Source organism: Anas acuta, chromosome 20 (assembly GCF_963932015.1).
Source record: "Anas acuta chromosome 20, bAnaAcu1.1, whole genome shotgun sequence".
Taxonomy (NCBI): Eukaryota; Metazoa; Chordata; class Aves; order Anseriformes; family Anatidae; genus Anas; species Anas acuta.
Window position 1 is genome coordinate 691,719 of NC_088998.1, and position 17,984 is coordinate 709,702.

Consider the following 17,984-nt stretch of genomic DNA (forward strand, 5'->3'; position numbering starts at 1 on the left):
TAGCTGTATTGAGAATGTAAATTTTTACACACCACAGGGAAAGCACCAGAGCAAACGGTGTGGCAGGCAGACTAAGCAGAGGGAAAGAGCTGGAAGCCTCTAAACATGCATTACACAGGCAAAGCTCGGCCAGCAACTGCCAAGGGATCGCTTACATAAGCTGCATGAGGCAGTGTTGTGTGCCACCTCGTGTTTTCTTTGGGATACACATTTTAGAGCAATGACGTTTTGTCCTCAGGTACCCAGACACAGCAGGATGAAGAGTTCTTGTGCTCCTTCTGTTCTCACTGATCCAAATTTAGCATCTGTCATTGTGACAGAGCAGCTACCAGACATGCACAGGGGTGAATGAAATCATTGAGACAAGCACTGCCACATTGTAGGCTCCACTGCCTGATTTTATGTCAGCACAAGATGGTGAACGTAAGGAAAGCAGGAACTGCCTCAGGTGAGGTGATGCAGCAGCCCCACTGCACCCAAGGCCTGCAGCCCCCAGTGCCTGTGGACACCTTCCCCTTGCTAAGCAACTTGTGGTGACTGACAGCAACACTCTAAGTACCATCTAAATCCAAGTAGCCAACACAAGGGTGGCACATCTGCTAAGGGTCAACAAGTTAAACTGCATGAATACATGTGATGCAACAAGAAAGTGTCAAAGTAAAACACATCAGGTGCTCATTTTGACAACAACCACAGTAGCATGATAAACATAGTAATCTCAAAACCAGAGGATGGGCATCTGTCAAGCAGGGATGCGAGACCTTCCCAAGCCCTATTCAAGAGCACTGAAGACCTGCCTAACTAGCAAACCTAAAGACCTGCCTACTTAGCAAACCCTGATTCCCACCAGGTACTGCCGATGTGTCTACAGATACTCCACTCACCAGCTTAAGCAGCTTACCAAGAATCAGAACTTTACCCAAATCTGTGTTCCTTCCCATATGAGTGTGCTTATTTCTTTAAATCAGGACCTGGGCTTAAGGACTCAAGGTCAGGAACTGAAGAACTCCTGAAGGGATATAAAATATACATGTATATTTGTAGGGAGAGTATCCTTCCAACTCTGTGATAGAAGTAACCCCTTGCAGCTTATGTGCTTCAGAGGTGCCTCTGAAACAGACCTTTCATATCCAGCTGAGGCACAGAGAAAAACCTCAAAAATCCTCAAATAGCACTCTATTTTAGTCACTGTGGTCGAAGTAGATGGGCATGACATGGCCTTGTGCTTTTTTTTTTTTGGGGGAGGGGGGGGGGGGGGGGGGGGAAATCAGTGGCTCAATCCAGGAAGCATCCACAGATATTTTGAGGACCTTTCTGTAAAGAAGCATTAGTTTCTGAAAGCAAAGAACATTGGTGTGAGTATGCTGACAAGCTTGCAGTAGCTGAATTGAATTTGTCCAGCTGCATGAAAAATCAGCTTGTTTGGTAAACCAGAATTCTAGGAAAAAGTCTTGCTTTTAATTTCCAAGCAACTCCTCTTCTCAGAGTTATCAGAGCTAAGGTATTTCTTTCACCCTGTTAAGACAGATATTCAACATAATAATGCAATTAGTCGTTTACAGTTCAAGCCCTCCCCAGCAGCTGAACAGCAGTCCCTTGCTACAGCACTCTGTTCTGAAGCACAGGAGAGGGGCAGCTACTCTGCCTGTCTGGGCTGTGGGCATCTTTGAAGTATTTCAGGTGCACAGACCCCAACTCCTGTTCTTCCTGTGCTCACAAGCTGGTTTGGTAAAACAACAGGGAACTGACATATGGGCCAAATGGTTATTCTGGCTTTGGAGTACCTGCAGGTGGCCCAAGAACTTCTACAGAGATGAAGCTTGCTACTACAGACTGCACTGAAAGCTCTTTTGAGGTTGTAAAAAGCAATAACATGCCTTTTGACTTGGTAGTGTGTACTGCCTGGACCAGTTAGGCCTTAGGATTCTAGATTCTGCCACATTGCAAATGATACCTTTTTTAGTAATCACTGTGTGTCTGCATGAGTAAGTGCTACAGAAAGAGTACTCTCTTGCAGTGGAAGCACCCCAGTATTATAAAATGTTGTATGCTGGTGCGGTTACACTGGATGGGATGATCTAACGCAACATCTATCACTGGAACTAGGTCCTCCCATCCCGCATCTGCCAGACCCATCTCTTGTTGCATCTCTTGTTGCTTCCATTAAGCTCTGGTGTTGAGCAGATGTTTCTCACAGCAAGCCCTCACGCCACTCATGTGGCAAAAGCTAATCCAGAAGTAGGTATTGGTAGATGTCAGTTTTCTGCTTCATTTGTGATCTGATTTGTGATTTGAATTGGTTCATGTGAGGGTCCAGTAAATACTAAAGCTGGTACAAGGGTGACAAGTGAATAGGTAGCAACATCTTCTTGTGTAAGCTTGGCACAGCTCTGCCAAGTCCTGATTCTTTTAAGTATTTTCCCATTACTGATACAGTATAAAAAACACTGGAAAATACTCCGACGGAACAGCCCACATAGCCCAGTCCTTTGAGTAGGGATGTCAAGAGAATTGCTGAAGGCATGAAGAAGCTATCCATTCCCTAAGGAAACAAATGAGGTGAATACTCTGGAAACAGTACTGCTTTGTGTGTATACAGACTATTCCAATGCTCTCACAAAGAGAAATACGCTGACCAAGTTTATGGAACTTGAAACTTGGTCTAAAAATGCTTATCAAAATGGCTGTGCATGAATATTTCATAATCATTGATTCTAACTTACAGCTAAAGATGCCTGTAAAGAATCTCTTTCCAATTCATTCTGAGGTTGACTTGACTTGCATGTTACAGTAATGAAGACCTTGCAATAGAAATTCATGGAAAATGTGCCAGCAATATAAAAATCTGAAGAGATTCCATCTCACTGTGCTACAGATATATTGGCTTTGCAGGGCTAACTCTGGAAAATGCTCATTTCAAGCACCAAGAGAACAGATGAGGCAGTGAATAAACACAAGGCAGGAACTAGTCACTGTTTCAAACCAGAAATGTGCTGAGGAGACTAGAAGTATTCAAAGTGAACAACAGTATTGTAGCTATTAATTTCTGCCTATCCCAAGATATGCAGTACACAGGAATGCAACAGCCAGAAGAAAAGGAATCAACTTGTGTGCTGAGCATTAGAGAAGTGGAAAATAACCCCTTTCTCCATTAGAGGCTGCAACATATTTATCTATAATCTCTTTACCACGTGCTGCCTCAAGTTGTACCGCTCAACTCCACCTCCACTGCCCTCCCACAGATCACATGCTTGTAGGAACCAGACCCTTTGACAGGGATCCCAAAGTGCATGCTTTATTTCAGGAGATGCCACTTAAAGTAACATTTTGCAAGATCCAAAGAAATGCCAAATGTCACGCACAACACTTCAGTCTGACCACATGCCATAGCTGGGGCTGCCCAACATTTGTATGACACCTAGACTGCAACAAAACAGTTAGAAAAGATGGCTCAATGACATACAGTTCGTAGTTTTGATCTTCTGTCTCTTGCTGCACTGACAGCTCCTCCAAAGTTGCATCAATATCCAGCTGATTCGTCTCCAGCTGCCGTAGCAATGTCTCCCGCTGAAGAAAGGAAAACAAGCTGGGTCTGAGCAGGAAGGGTCATTGTAACAGATCTCTGTGTGCTCACAGGGTGCAGTGAGATCTGGTGTCACCACTCTACCCACAGCAATGAATTAAACAGGAGCTTTGGACCATTTCATGGTGTTCAGTTTAAATACAGAAGCATAATGGGAAACAGAAGTGGTAGCAAAAGTATGTTAATCCAGAAAGTCTGACTGTAAGAAAGCAATCTGTTCTGAGAGCTAAACTGTATCAGATACAGGATCACTAGTTGCATTTGAAGAACAGTATCAAATTCTGTGCAAAACAGTTGTACAACCAGTTCATAAATAAGCCCTTCTGGGAGCAGGACTCAGTGCAAAAACTCACTTTTTTTTTTTTTTTAATGTTGGGGCAGATGAGCAACCACAGCCTGTTAGCTCAGTGAAATTTTAGAAGCTATGGCCCTTCTGCCTTCAGTTGCTATTCTGCAGATGGGGGACAAACACACCTGAGTTCATTTCAAATGTGAAATACAGCAAGTAGGCTTCGCTTATGTAAAATATGTAAGTTTTTTAATTCGGTCCTTCCCTTTCTACATTTCCAACAGATTTCTGCTGAAACAGATTTTCACTGCTGAACAGAGCCAAACCATGAGTGCTGCTAGTTATGCCTCTGTGAGAGAAATTTAAGAAAGAAAAACAAAACAAACAAGCAAAAAAAACCAAAACACAACAACACTGCACAACAGCAGCTGGGAGAGAGGAGTGAGAAGCAGCCCTGCAGCCCCCAAGGGCCGTGCAGCAGGAGGCAGGAGGTGCTCCAGGCACGCAGCAGCAGTTCCCCTGCGGCCTGTGCAGGGAGAGGCCCCTGGTGGAGCAGGCTGTCCCCCTGCACCCATGGGTCCCACATGGAGCAGATCTCCACGCTGCAGCCCATGGAGGAGCCCCCGGTGGAGCAGGTAGATGTGGCCTGGAGGAGGTGTGCTGGAGCAGTTTGCTCTTGACAGAGGGACCCCGTGGTACAGACCCGTATTGGAGCAGTTCTTGAAGAGCTGCTGCCTGTTGGAAGCCCACACAGAATCAGTTTGGGAAGGACGGCATCCTGCGAGAGGGATCCTGTGCTGCAGAGTGACCATGAAGGAGAAGCAGAGATGAAGTGTCAGGGACTGACTGCAGCCCCCATTCCCCTGTGCCACTTGGGGGGAGGATGTAGAAGGGGGGGGGGGAGTTTTAGCTTCTCACTGTTCTAGTCTGCTAGGGATAGGTAATAAATTACATTAATCTCCCTATGCTGAGTTTGTTTTATCCACAACAATAACTCAAGTGATCTCCCTACTCGTATCTCAACCCTTGAGTCCTTTCCAATGCATTTTTTCCCCACCCCTTTCCCTTTGAGGAGGGGGAGTGAGAGCAGTCATGGTGGAGTTCAGCTGCCCAGCAGGGTAGAACTACCACACCAGGTAATTTTTATTCATCATATAACTATATGCAGATGGAAATTTGAGTTCAATTAAAACGTATACAAAGAACTATGAAGTTATCAGTTAACTTGAAATTCATTCATTGTGGTATAGACAAAGTTTCAGTAAAACATGCTATACATTTAAACTCGGTACACTAAACAGAACAGTACTAATCTGTACTAAGTGACTTTAAATGCTTGTATGGTTCCTGCATCCTTCAAGATTTTGGAAGTAACAAATTTCATCCTTTTGTATTATTCGTAGACTACAAGCAAAAATCAGGCCAAAAAAAGAGGAAACTATTCTGCTTACTTGTCCTCTTTCCTAACAGAAGTGAAATAAATGATGATCTAATTAACTGAATAAACAGATACAGAGGGAACACTGCTCTCCAGTGCTTATCTTATGCACTTAGGTAAGGGCTTTTATTAAACAAGTGATTTGACTTTCCTCATACTTTAGAAGGAAGACATACACCTGAGTTTTTATCTATCTCAATTTTCACAGATCACAGTAAATTCAGAACTTAGATTTAATCGAGAGAAATTTGCATCTAACTTTGTAAAAAGATAATTACTAATAATGGACTTCTAAATGCAAAAAATCTATTTTACCATGCTGGTATTAAAATATTAAAGAAGTAGATTATTTTTAGCAACGACCCAAAAGGAGGGAATAAATCATGTGCTGCAGACCAATGCTTTGGCTGAATGCCACTTTCAAGTGCTTCCTGGGAAACGGCAATTTCAGCTGTCTGCAATATTCTGTCACCTTCCAGTGCAGCACTCTGAAGGCCTGGGTGACCTGATCCTATTAGCAAATTATGTGGGCCACCAGCAGTTCCTACAGCTACACTGCATTCTCCAATTTGAGAATCCTTCCCCTGGAAAGGACCCGATAAATAATCAAAGAGCCCAGGCTGCTAGATGGAACTTGCTCCTTACTGGGGGGTTGAATTTCACCCACCACTTTCTTTATGAAAGATGCATAAAGGTAAACTGAACACAGGAACGTGCAACTTAAAACCAATGCACTAGATGCCAACACCACTAAAGGACATAGAGGAATGCCATACGTGGCCGAACAGCTCCACTTCCCCTGGAGAGCTGTGGGAGATCAGGTTGAGGAACGGAGAAACCTTGGAAGCTGACTGAGACCAATTAACTGGTATGTGCATTTAATTTTTGGCAGAATTCCTCTCCTTTTACCTACTTTGCTCCAAAGTACCAGGGAACTTACTCCTTTCTAGAGCCTCTGTCAAGTCTCTCTGAAGGTACAAACAGTACCTTTAGGAATTAAGTCTAGTTGTGACTTTCCTGCAAATTTAAACATCATGTTGCACTGCTTGGTAATAAGGCCTGCGGGAGCAAGCCCTGGCTCCCAGCACACTCAAAGGCAAGAGTATCAGATGCCAACCAGGAGCAGCAAATGCCCAGAGCCAGCAAACCAGCAGCTACTGTGGAACAGCACAAAACTCTTCTAATAAACCTGCAGCAGAAACACAAACGGCACAGGAAAAAGTGTGGCATGTCTTGCCTGAAGGTTGACATCAAGTAAAGTCCCAAAGCTTGGGTGGCAGCAACCAAAGGCCTCTGAATCTGCGGTGTCACCTGCCTCCTCACAGAATGGCCAGGCCAGGAATCTCCCTCACACCAGGGAGGAAGGAAAAATGACCATCTTCATATGGGATCCTACACTGTGATTTTTATCAGAATGCATGGAAATACAGCTGCCTGCAATCCACATATGAGCACGTAACTACAGGAACATGTTTTTGTACTGCTTTTTTTTAAAGGAAAAGCCAAGAAGCACCACTCTGGCAGCATAGAGAAAACCTTCCAACAGGCACAGCCAGCTTTCTCAACTACCACCTCCTATGTCAAGATGCAAAGAACAGTGCAAACATTTTGTTTACATGCACTCATCTGAATCTTCCCTTTCACATTTTAGAAACTAAGCTGTTCATGGAGAAGTCTTTTCATCATGTTTGTTTCTGAAGTGTTGAATTGCTTAATTACATTTAACAAAACAATAAAAAAGAACAAAAACAACACCACCACAGGATTAGAGAGTCTAATAACCAAGGTCAACCCACATGCAGCACCTGTACCTTGGTTTCTGCACTACCCCCAGTGCCATCCCATGCCCACTGAACTGGAAATAAATGGGGGCTGGTCACCCCACTTCCCTCACCTCTCCTAACAACTGTCACTGACATCTTCAAATAGCTAAAGGCCATATCAGATTTATTTCTATTTCCCTGAGGACCAAGATCCGAACAAGAAGTTCTCTGGCTTTGAGGCTAATTACCTTATATAAGTGTCCTAATTACTTTCAGATTAATAGATCATATTTACTTATACAGAGTACATTTCAATGAAAGGTTCCCTAAGACTCTCATCCTAAAGCTGCTTCCATGTAAACCCTAGTGCTACAAACACTTTGATATTTCCTGCTTACAATCGTATTTAGGAAAATCATTGCATATAGTGGCCATTAACAGTATCATATGAGCAATTTTCAGACACAAATCTAGCAGGAAGCCCATGCTAATGTCTTTGTCTCTTAACAACATTATTTGAGAAGAAGGGAGATCTATAAAAGTAACCTGGAAACTAATTATTCTGCATGATTTCCACAAGACATCACTTTACTGTAGAAACCAAGGTTATAAAAACAAACACGTAACCAACACACCATGCTTGAAGATTTTAGTCTTCTCTAGTGAGCAGCAAATCGGGTTTTAATCTCAGATTTTTAATACAGTTTTGAGGAAAAGTTGTATTTTAGTTATTTTACTGGGTTTCTGTACATTTAGTTTTCTTATCCTGGTTCTTTCTAATGCATCTGCTCTGCAGACTTGGGATGTGGTAACACCCACTAACATATATAAGCTTATTCTGAACTAGCAATTCAGCTTGGATTATTTGTGTAAAAATATACACAGACATTTCACCTGCTGGTAAAAGATCATCAAGATCAATTGTCTGAATTTCTCCAAGCAGAAGAAAACTGTGATACAACTTCATATGCACCCCCAGAAGCAGTAAGTCGCTGACCCCAAAGGACCCCTGTATGATGACATCAAAGGGTCCTCTTCTAAAGGACCATGGATGTGAATTTCACCCTTCCCATTCAGCCTTTACCTTTCCTCTTAGAAGGAAAAGGAGGCTCAACTATGACAGAGATTTGAGCCTTCTACCTGCTTGCACTGGATCCAAGCAGATCAGTTACTGTTCATCTCAGGACAAAGATTTTCAGCAAACACGTGGTATGAACTGAAGAGTTCAGAGACAAGACTTTTCTCATTCAAGTTTTAACTTACTGACTGACAACACAATTTAAATACAAAGTGTAACAACTATGCATATGTAACATTTTTAGTAATTACAACACTGGATGCAGTTTTCTTTGCAGTGATATTCACCTTGGAGCCTTTCTACGCAGGTAAGCGTTTTTGAATGAAAGAGCAAATATGAGCACTTTTGCAAACAGAGACATTTAAGTCACAGGCACCAATAGACTAATAAAATTCTGTTAACTACACTGTTACAAAAACAGAAGTTTATTCAGGATCCGTTAACAACAAAATATCCTGCATATAAAATCATATTCCCACCTTAGAGAAAAATGAACTCTGTCCCACCCACCCTGAACATCATGGAAATACCATCTCTCTTACCTGCAGCTGCAAGAAGGGAATGTTGAAGAACTTGTGCAGGTACTTGAGTCCAAAGCTGTTCTTCATGGAAGACTCAGCATAGCGAAAATATGAGGAGCCAGGAGGCCTGTCTCAACCAGATATGCAAAGAGGAAATAAAACTTTGTATAAAACACATACATACACACAGATGAGGTACTTGCTAAATTCCATTCTGTGAACCAGCCCCTCAGCCCTCAAATGGAGGCTGGCATGTCATTCTGCTAGTGACTTGTTATTTTGTTTACAGGAAAATTCAGACTTTGTTCCTCCTGAAGGTGGCAAAAAAGCTGGATGCAGCAGTTATGTTGCATTGTCACAGTGCTGCTAGACTAGGAGATACTGCATCAGGACACTGAGCTATTGGTTCACTAAGCTGGGGGTTTGTAGATGTACAAGCTATTAATTTCTCACTGAAGGTTTTATTTTAAAACCACAAATAGACCTATATTAAGTCACCAACTCAAGCATCAAAACTGGGCATTAAACTCTAAGACATATATAGAGATAAATTTGAAAAGAAATGATTATATTATGGAATCCAGCCTTAAAACTGGCACATTTCTGTACACCTGACACAGTAACAGACAAGCAAGAGACCAAGAAAATTAAAAATTGCTTTAAAAACATAAAACTGTGTTGAAAGTACAATCTATTAACACCTGACCAACACGTAAAATTTTATATACAGGGCTCTGAGGTTCTCTGTTATATGGGAAAACTTTGCCTGTCTGGAAAGGGTGGAGTACGATCTAGCTGTACCCAGAAAACGCTGTGCGGAGATGCTATGAGAGGAAGAGGGAGAAACACAGCTACACTAGCTGGCTTTCTTGTAGCAGAATTACGTGGAGTAGAAAACAGTTGCGTTGCAGGGAGAGAATTCTTTCACAAGGTAAGGAGTAACCAGAAAGGAAATGACCTCTTGGTAATAGTACTCCTGAAAGGTACATGCAGGCATGCAGTCATTGCTTCCAAGAATCTGCTAACAATCTGCTCAGTATGGGCTGCTAGATCAAAGGAGAAAGAGTCCCTCATGAAAACTGAAACTTCTTTGTGAGACTCTTAAGAGTCACCGAAGCCTAGAAGCTAAGCAGAGGGTTGGAGGATGAACGTGACACAGATCTGAAACACAGCAGCAAGTTATCTATGGGTGATGACAGAGCAGCTGAAGTCTGCTCCCCTTGTCTGGTGACCATGGTGCCATCCCCAGTTACCTGTTCAGATTGTCAATGAAGTCCCGCACATCACCAGGTAGAATGACGCGGTGCTCCCCCATGTCTCTGTAATTCCCAAGCACGCAAACTGGAACGTGAGTTGGCACTTTAGGAAGCTCCCTCAGAATATAGTTAAATGTCCTTCACCAAAGGAAAGACAGACACAGGCAAGTGAGGGTGAAACACCATTCTGTGAGCAGTTTCATGCACAAACCACAGAAAAAAATACAAAGTTTTTTTTTCCCCAAATCCCTCCAATACTGTGGCTTCACCCTCCCTCTAATGTATTAACTGTAAATATGTTTGTATCATTTTTTACTCAAAAATGACGTGACAAGTTCAATAATCCACTTCCACCAGAGACCACACATCTCTTCAAGTAATGTTTCTCTTAGTCCTATAAAACTGTGTGAGGTCACCAGATGAAAAACATTCCCTAACTTATGCTGGCAATGGTCTCACTGAACCATATAAAACCTTTACACGTAAGCTTGCAAAACTTGCAAAAACTCTTACTACCTCCCCTTTTAAATCTGTCTTCCACGTGACTCTCCCCCTTCTCCTCAGGTGAGCAAAATGGACAGCTCATTATTTCTATACATTAATGCAGCTCAGAGCATCCAAATAATCCTTACTAATACCCGTCTTCCTGGGAATTTCTTGCTATCTTTCCGTTTTCCCTTGTGCTCTGTAAAGCGGTATGTTTATAACACGTCCAGCATATTTTGCACCCGTGACAGCGTTAATTATCAAGCCTCAGATACCAGCATATCAGAAACTGCAGTCCAGAAGCCCACAGGGAGACTGTTTGAAACAAACCCAGGAGTGGAGTATATTAAAAGACATGCCAGAAGATAAAGCTATTATTTTAAAGGATACAAGCTTGCTTTGACTCATTAGGCTGCATATCAGCTCTAGAGACCATCTGGGAATCAAGAGGTCTAGAAGTCACTTGCTTCCATTAAAAATGTGAGAATCACATAGCACGTGCTGCTGAAGGTGTCTTACCACTGTTTGGTAATGTCAAACATCATCACTACACCATTGCAGTTTTTATAAACATCCAGAAACTCTGCATCCAGAGCCATTTCTGACTCTGCCTGGGAAAATAAAGGCAAAAGAAGCAGTAAATAACTTGACTCGACTTCAGGATCATAGAGAACACAACTGACACAGTGCTGAACAGGCAAACTAACATTAACAGCCACTATAAAAAAATATCCACGGATTTCATGTCATCATTAAAAAACGTACTTGGTGGGTCACAGCTTCCACTGCCCACAGGACCAGGGTATGAAGCACCCAGCAGTCTCAGGAAAAAAAAAAAAAGACTGACAGCAAATGCTATATAAAACTCACTTGCTCCTCTTTCCACTGTGCCCCCAAATTGTGTACTGGCAAGGTAAGTCCATATAAGCTACAAGACAGAGTACAGAGAACTTGGCTCCTGTATTACATCTCTTCGTCAACACAAATACTGGTAAAACCAGGATGTAGTTTCAACTGACTTTCTTCCATGCAGAGCTAAAACAATGTATTAGTAGCCAATTTGGTTTTCACCAAATTTAGACTGCACTCTGCAAAACACAGTGTGCTAGTCAGAACTGAACCTGTAAGGCTCCTGCTGCAATTTGGTACCAATAGAACAATTCTCACTCCTATTTCCAGGAGTGAAAAATGCACACACATTTGCAAAGAAGCAGCTGTGACATCTGTTCTCAGAGGTCTTTTCACATAAGAGAACATTTTTAAAGAAAATCTTTCCAATTTGATCACACAGATTGAGCAAGATTGGCACCCTGGTGAAACAGCTAACTCTTCACTGCCCTGACTCATCCATAACCGAGTGCATATCACTAACACCAGATTTTGCATCAATTTCAAGCAGTTTTCAAGTGGTTATTGAGGAAGTACCAAAACCTGCCCATGTGCTGAGTCCCAAATGGCAATGACACACAAACAGGAGTAATAAAACTCTTTAAGAGCCGTAGCAGTGATCATGCGATCTTTGCCTTTAAATTTACTTTTCTCAAGAATAACATCACATAGCTTTTTAAAGAGATACTACAGAAGTGCATCAGTAGCCCAAACATGGTTTGGGAAACACGGGATTACGGTTTCCCATATGGCACTCTGTTCTACTGCAGTAGATCCAAAGGATGCACATTTGTGCAAGAGCCTCAAGGAAGCAACTCTTATTTACTTTTGCACACCAGGTGGCACTTCTATTGCCCCTGCATCCTCTACATTTCAAAGAGTGCTAAAAGGTAATTGTTGGACCAGTTTTAAGGAGCAGCCAGAGACGCTGGCTGTTAAGTGATTTATTCAATGTTTCATGAGAAGTCAATTACCAAAAGACTTCCTGACACTGACTGCGTGAAAACAGGTACAAAGCAAAGACATAAACAGCTGGGGTGGGCTCATTCCCAAAAGACAGAACTGAAAACAGCAGGAAAATTGTGAGAAGGGCACAACAGGGATAAAAAGCACAGGCAAAAGAACATCAGAGATCACAGTGTCCCTTATTCACCCTCTAATGCAGCATTAAAGCAGAAACAAATACAGAACTTAATTCTCCATAGACCAAACAAAGGTGAACAAGATGCCTCCTGCTAAGAGGCAGATGTCAGCATTCAAGGTGACTCACCTCCTGGGGGTCATTTTCCAGTTTCAAACCATCTCCTCGTTTTTTGCATTTTCCTTAAAAAGAATTGTAAAACAAACAAACAAAACAAAAAAATTATTACACTGGGCAGAGAACTCCAGGACAGGGTCTGTAAATCCCTATGAAATCACAGCATTGACCTTAAAGCAGATTAAAATTCTACCATATGCCTGGAGAACAAGGAGGGGTGGGACAGGCATGCCTTGCTAAAGAATACCAGCTGGTCTAATTCAAAGATGAACAGGAAAAAAGTCTGTAGCAGCTTAAACCACACTCTTCACAGCATAAAGTTACAATGACTGAATATTACATGTTTCTGCATACTCCCTGACCACAAAGTGAGCTGCTCTTGCTTTAGCGTTGAAGGAGCAAAAGATCACAGGGCTGCTACAACTGGACTGCACAACCACATACTCAGCTTTCTGAGACGCTATGATGTCGTTGTACTATTACACTTACTATTACCTGAAGGAAGCAATATTGGAAATAAATGTGATCCCATATCCCATTAGGTGCTTGGGGCTGCCTTGTGACCGAAAAAAGAGTGGCTGGCAACTGAGATTTTAACAGCCAAACACAGAACTTAGACAAGGGAAAATACAAGTAAAATCGAATAACTGCGGTGAGGGGGCTGAAGAAGCAGAATAAAATCAGCCTATATATGCACACAATGTTACAGTTGGATGGGTCAGATCTGGACATCACCACAGAAGTGAAGAAAGGAAATCCTCAAGAGGCATGCACTCAAAGCCATGTACTCTAGAGACACGCACACAAGAATAAGCTACAGAACAGACAAAGTTCTGATTAACCTCATAGGAAAGTAAAAGAGGCAGTCTACACATGTGGAGAAGATGCTAGAAAACTACTGTAAAGACTTCCATCATCTCATTGCCATAATCCCATCTTGAGGGATCTATACATTTCTCTCCAACTCACCTGCTTCCAATAAGGCAGATACTAAATTGCGGCCCTTATACTTAAAGGCCAGATCCCTTAAGACTTCTTTCTTTTCTGACAACTTCAATAAGCACTGAATACACTTACAGGCTGACTTTTAAAGTGCCACTGGCATTTGACTCAGCATCACCAGAAAATGAGTCAGTGTTTTAAATCTTAGGTTTCCTGACATTTTGCAGTAACATCAGTTATACTGTAATCACATTTACAAATCTTAAAGCCCGGGACCACAGTGGGCAAAGAAGATGATGTATCAGTAACTAGCAGAGTGGCCGCTGTCTAACATGATCTTCTGGTGTAGACAGTTGTCACTACCTGTTGCTGTGAATCTCAATATGCAAGAGCAAGCACATGTTCTTTCACCTAGCGCTGAAGAAATTTAGAGAAGACACAAACCATGAAAAAACTGTCCTTGGCCCCCAGGTGTTATTCAAATTAGTTACATACAGCAGCTTCCAGAGTTTTATCAAATGAACAGCACTGCACAGTAAATAACCCTGCAAAGTCTAGAGAGTTATGTTTTTCAGATATCAAGTATCTTCCAGATGTTAAAGACAGTAATTAACAACTGTACTTCTGAATCAACTTTGTCCCAGTCTAAACAGTGATGAGTTAACTAAAACATAATGGTATGGCAGAGACTAGAATTTCTAGAAATTCACCCTGTCATTGACAACAGCAATGTTTGGCAGCTTGGATGCACCCACAAAACACTCCCATCATCTCTTAAGATTTTGCAATGTGGGGCAAAACCAGCTTCCATTAGCTACTCAACTCAACTGATGAAATGAACTATCAACTGACTAATTGTAAAATTTGTGGTTCTGCCAAATACTGCACATGACAACAGGGAAAGTGTTTCTTTCTTCTGCCATGCATGTCAAGGAAAGGTAGTTATGAAATACAAAGTTCTAATTTTGTAGTGCTTCCCTACTTAAACCCAAATGAAGAAAATTTGGAATAGAAAAAATCACCCCATCCAACACTCTCACCAGGTACTATTATAGAACTGTGCACACAGATGTCAGGATACACCCCCTCTGAACTCAGCGTTCGGCTACTGAAATCAATGCTAGTTGGTAGCGCTAATTATGAAGTTGATACACTTCTCTTAAACAACTTTGCAAACTACATTTGGTAAATATTGGTCATCTGTATTACCTGTTAGCTGTTAAGCAACTAGTGTCAGCTAAGAAAACAAGAGTTTGGGACATTTTTCTGAATGGAAAACTCTGTGGGACAATGTTCAACAGGCCTTGCACATCAGCTCTGCATGTGCTACAAGATACAGGAGATTGCAGGCGCAACACCATGACAGTGCATCTGGGAGATGCTGCTGCACATCAGTACAAAATGCAGACATTTTTAAAATATTTGCAGCCCTAGTAGCGTCTTAATTTGCCATCTGAAAGTAGTAGAAATATTAATTCCAATCTTTCCCCATTCCTGAAGTTCATCTCCCTTGGGATACAAGTATGGGTTCTGATTTTTCCCAGTGCAACTGAAGCTGTGGGATGTCTAGGACACGTATACTTCCCCCTTGAATTAATTAATTTCAAGTCAGTGGAACTCATGGAGATTCTCTGAATGTCAAAGCATCACCACTTCTCTAGTTACTGCTAAATTGTGCTGGGAATGAACTGAATTTCTCACGTTAAAACAGAAGTCCAAGTAACCACAAATACCCATCTAGACCTCTTCACAGTTCACAAATCTCTCTCATCCTTAACATCCAAGTTGTCTTTCTATCCTGAACATATTTAAGACTGATGCTTAAGAATGAATATGACTTGTACACCTCTCCCTGCTTAGGGCTTCAAGATGTGCCAAGAGGAATGAGTAACACACGTGATGCTCCTCACTGCTGTAAAGGAGGTCATCTATAAAGGAGTAACAGAGCTGAAAAGCACGTGAATGTACATATTCATGCAGAGTGCCTATTTTTGGAACCAAAATTGCAAGATGAGCCAGAGAAGGGCATGGTGTATTTCATGTATGTACATTTGAGGCTGTAAAGCCAAGTGTACAAAGATGACCATGTGGTTATAGGAACAAAGTCCTGTGCTTAAGGTTGCATTGATGTGTGATCTAGGAGCCTCAGTTAGAAAACAACGGTGTTCATATGGTGATTGCTCAGCTTCTCTAACTGGCACAATGACTGCTCCTTCTTTGCAGGCCTATCAGCAACACTAAAAACAAATAAGCTTCCAGCAGTGCCTTTAAGTCTACAGAACAGTTCCTCTGGATACCAGAAGACTGGATTCATGGCCAGAACGTGACAACCACTGCACCTCTGTGTACCATCAGATTTGTTGCAGGATAGCAAGGATTCAGTAAAACTTGCCAACTAATGTTGTCCACAGTCAGGGAGAGACGTTTCTGTACATTATTCCAAAATACACATTTCTAAAATGTTTGCATCTCCAGCATCATCTAATGACACCAGAAAATAACAGAAATATTCATTCTGACCTTTCCCCATTCTTGCAGCACACCTGGCAGGAGAGTGAAGGGGAAGGGAGAGGAAATCAATCTCCAATATTGGGTGAAAGGGTTAATGCTATTCTGCTGGCACAGAAAAAAATATGACTTGATCCCCTCAGTTCAGGTATGGAAAAAGACACAGAAACCAGACTAGCAGAAGTTACATGAGAGAAGATCAGAATTGGTCTTGAATCATCAGAATTTCAAGCAACTTCTTTGCATGCAGGATCTGTTACAGCTTTACAACCTGCAGCAGTTACACAACTTGCTGCAAAGCCAGAAAGATGAGTCAGGACTGACTTTTACTGATAGATATCTTCCCTGTTCTTTTACTTCCAAGGGCAGCAAAGGAGACTGTAGTTACTACACATATTGGATAAAATTCAATACAATCCAGAGCTGGGGGCAAACCCTACTTGTTAAAAGAGTTTAACAAATGGCATCATTACACAAATGAGCTCTCTGAGCAGGCCTATGGAGAACCCAGCAGGCTGCAGATAACTACTCCTGTGAGTCTGCACATTTAAAAAAAAAATAATCAGAGAGTCAAGAAAAATGTAAGAGAAGCAGTACAGTGTAATAACTGCCATTCTCTCTTGCTTCAATGCATGAACTGTCCTCACAGACTCTAAGCTTTCACAACAAACCTTTTCCCCTTACTTGCAAATTGACATCTTTATGCTAAACAAATGGCACCGATTCACCACCATTCATCAGCCAGGCAGGACCAACAATGCTACTTCCTGCATTCCTAACACAGACTGGAGGGAAAAAAAAAACAACAAACACATTGCTGAACTAACAAGGACAGGGAGGCACAATGTTGGTAAGCGCTGGGAAAAATGCAAAATAGTAAAACCACAACATTTAACTCAGTGCAAAAACGTACAAGAAGCTTTTCAGGGTGCAGCTTACTGAGTTTCCCCATACTCTCCTGTACATACTCACACTGAGACATAAAGAATGGCAGTACTGCATAACTGAGAAGAAGCTGAAGCTGCTTTATAAGACTAAAGTTGAACACTGAAGTTTATGGATACATCCTTTAGACAGACAGTCTAGGAACATCCCTGCATCAGGCTTTCAATACAGGTTTTTTAACATCTAAATTTAAATAGAGGTCTCTTAATTTTCTGTATCAAGGAACAGTTGTTCCAAGACGGGAAAAGTGGAAAAAAAATTTGGCCTGGAAAACTGTGCATGTCAAAATGCATGCTCAGAAAATGCACTTCTGGCAGTTTAAAATCCAGCCTGATAAACGCAGCGTTCTGCACATCTCTAAGTATGCATGTTAGCCAGGGTCTTGTAGGCAAAGGAAAAAAAGGAGGATTGGTTCTCATCAGCACTATTCTGCAGCAGCACTGGATAGAAGTCTACTGTCTAGATTGGCGTTGCTCTCACCAAAAGCATCACGCAGGAGGATTTTTTGTCCTAAGCATACAAAAGAAAGAATAAAAATGTCATGTAATAACATTTTGATGATGCTTACATATGAGCCAGTTTTTAATGGTTAACCTGCACACTTTGCTGAAGTTGCATTTATCAAGAAACTGCAATGCTACAGCAATGGGAAAGGATTTGATTTTATTGTATCACGATACTCTGAAGTTTTACACTGCACTGATTGAGTACATTTAACGATATAAAAATGCACATCTGTGGTCCATAAGTAGAGATCTGAACAGAATGGGTTTCATCTCGAAAATAAATAGAGTCTCTTCAGATTTCTAATACATGTTCCACAGCCAGAAATGAAAGCAGTACCAGAAGAGCTGTTATCAACATCTGCTCATATCAAATCCAATCCATCTTGCCAAAAAAATGACAAGTCTCTAGTTTAGAAGATGACTCTGCTCTGAGAAGCTATTCACAGAAATAAATGCTGGAGCCACATGATTCCCAAATTAACTGTCAATCTATTCATACTGAAGCTGCAAGGCTGAGAGAAAA

The 17,984-nt window shown here is 41.7% G+C and overlaps 1 protein-coding gene across 3 annotated transcripts in view; it reads right to left on the reverse strand.

Moving 5' to 3' along the window:
* RABL6 (RAB, member RAS oncogene family like 6) overlaps positions 1-17,984 on the reverse strand; it is a 57,913-nt gene that overhangs the window by 23,373 nt on the left and 16,556 nt on the right. For all 3 annotated transcript variants that reach the window (XM_068657113.1, XM_068657111.1, XM_068657112.1), the window contains 5 exons: positions 12,573-12,625; positions 10,934-11,025; positions 9,926-10,066; positions 8,694-8,799; positions 3,464-3,567 (listed from right to left, as the gene is read on the reverse strand). In XM_068657113.1, the coding sequence (XP_068513214.1) occupies positions 3,464-3,567; positions 8,694-8,799; positions 9,926-10,066; positions 10,934-11,025; positions 12,573-12,625 (496 nt within the window). The remainder of the gene's footprint in view (positions 1-3,463; positions 3,568-8,693; positions 8,800-9,925; positions 10,067-10,933; positions 11,026-12,572; positions 12,626-17,984) is intronic.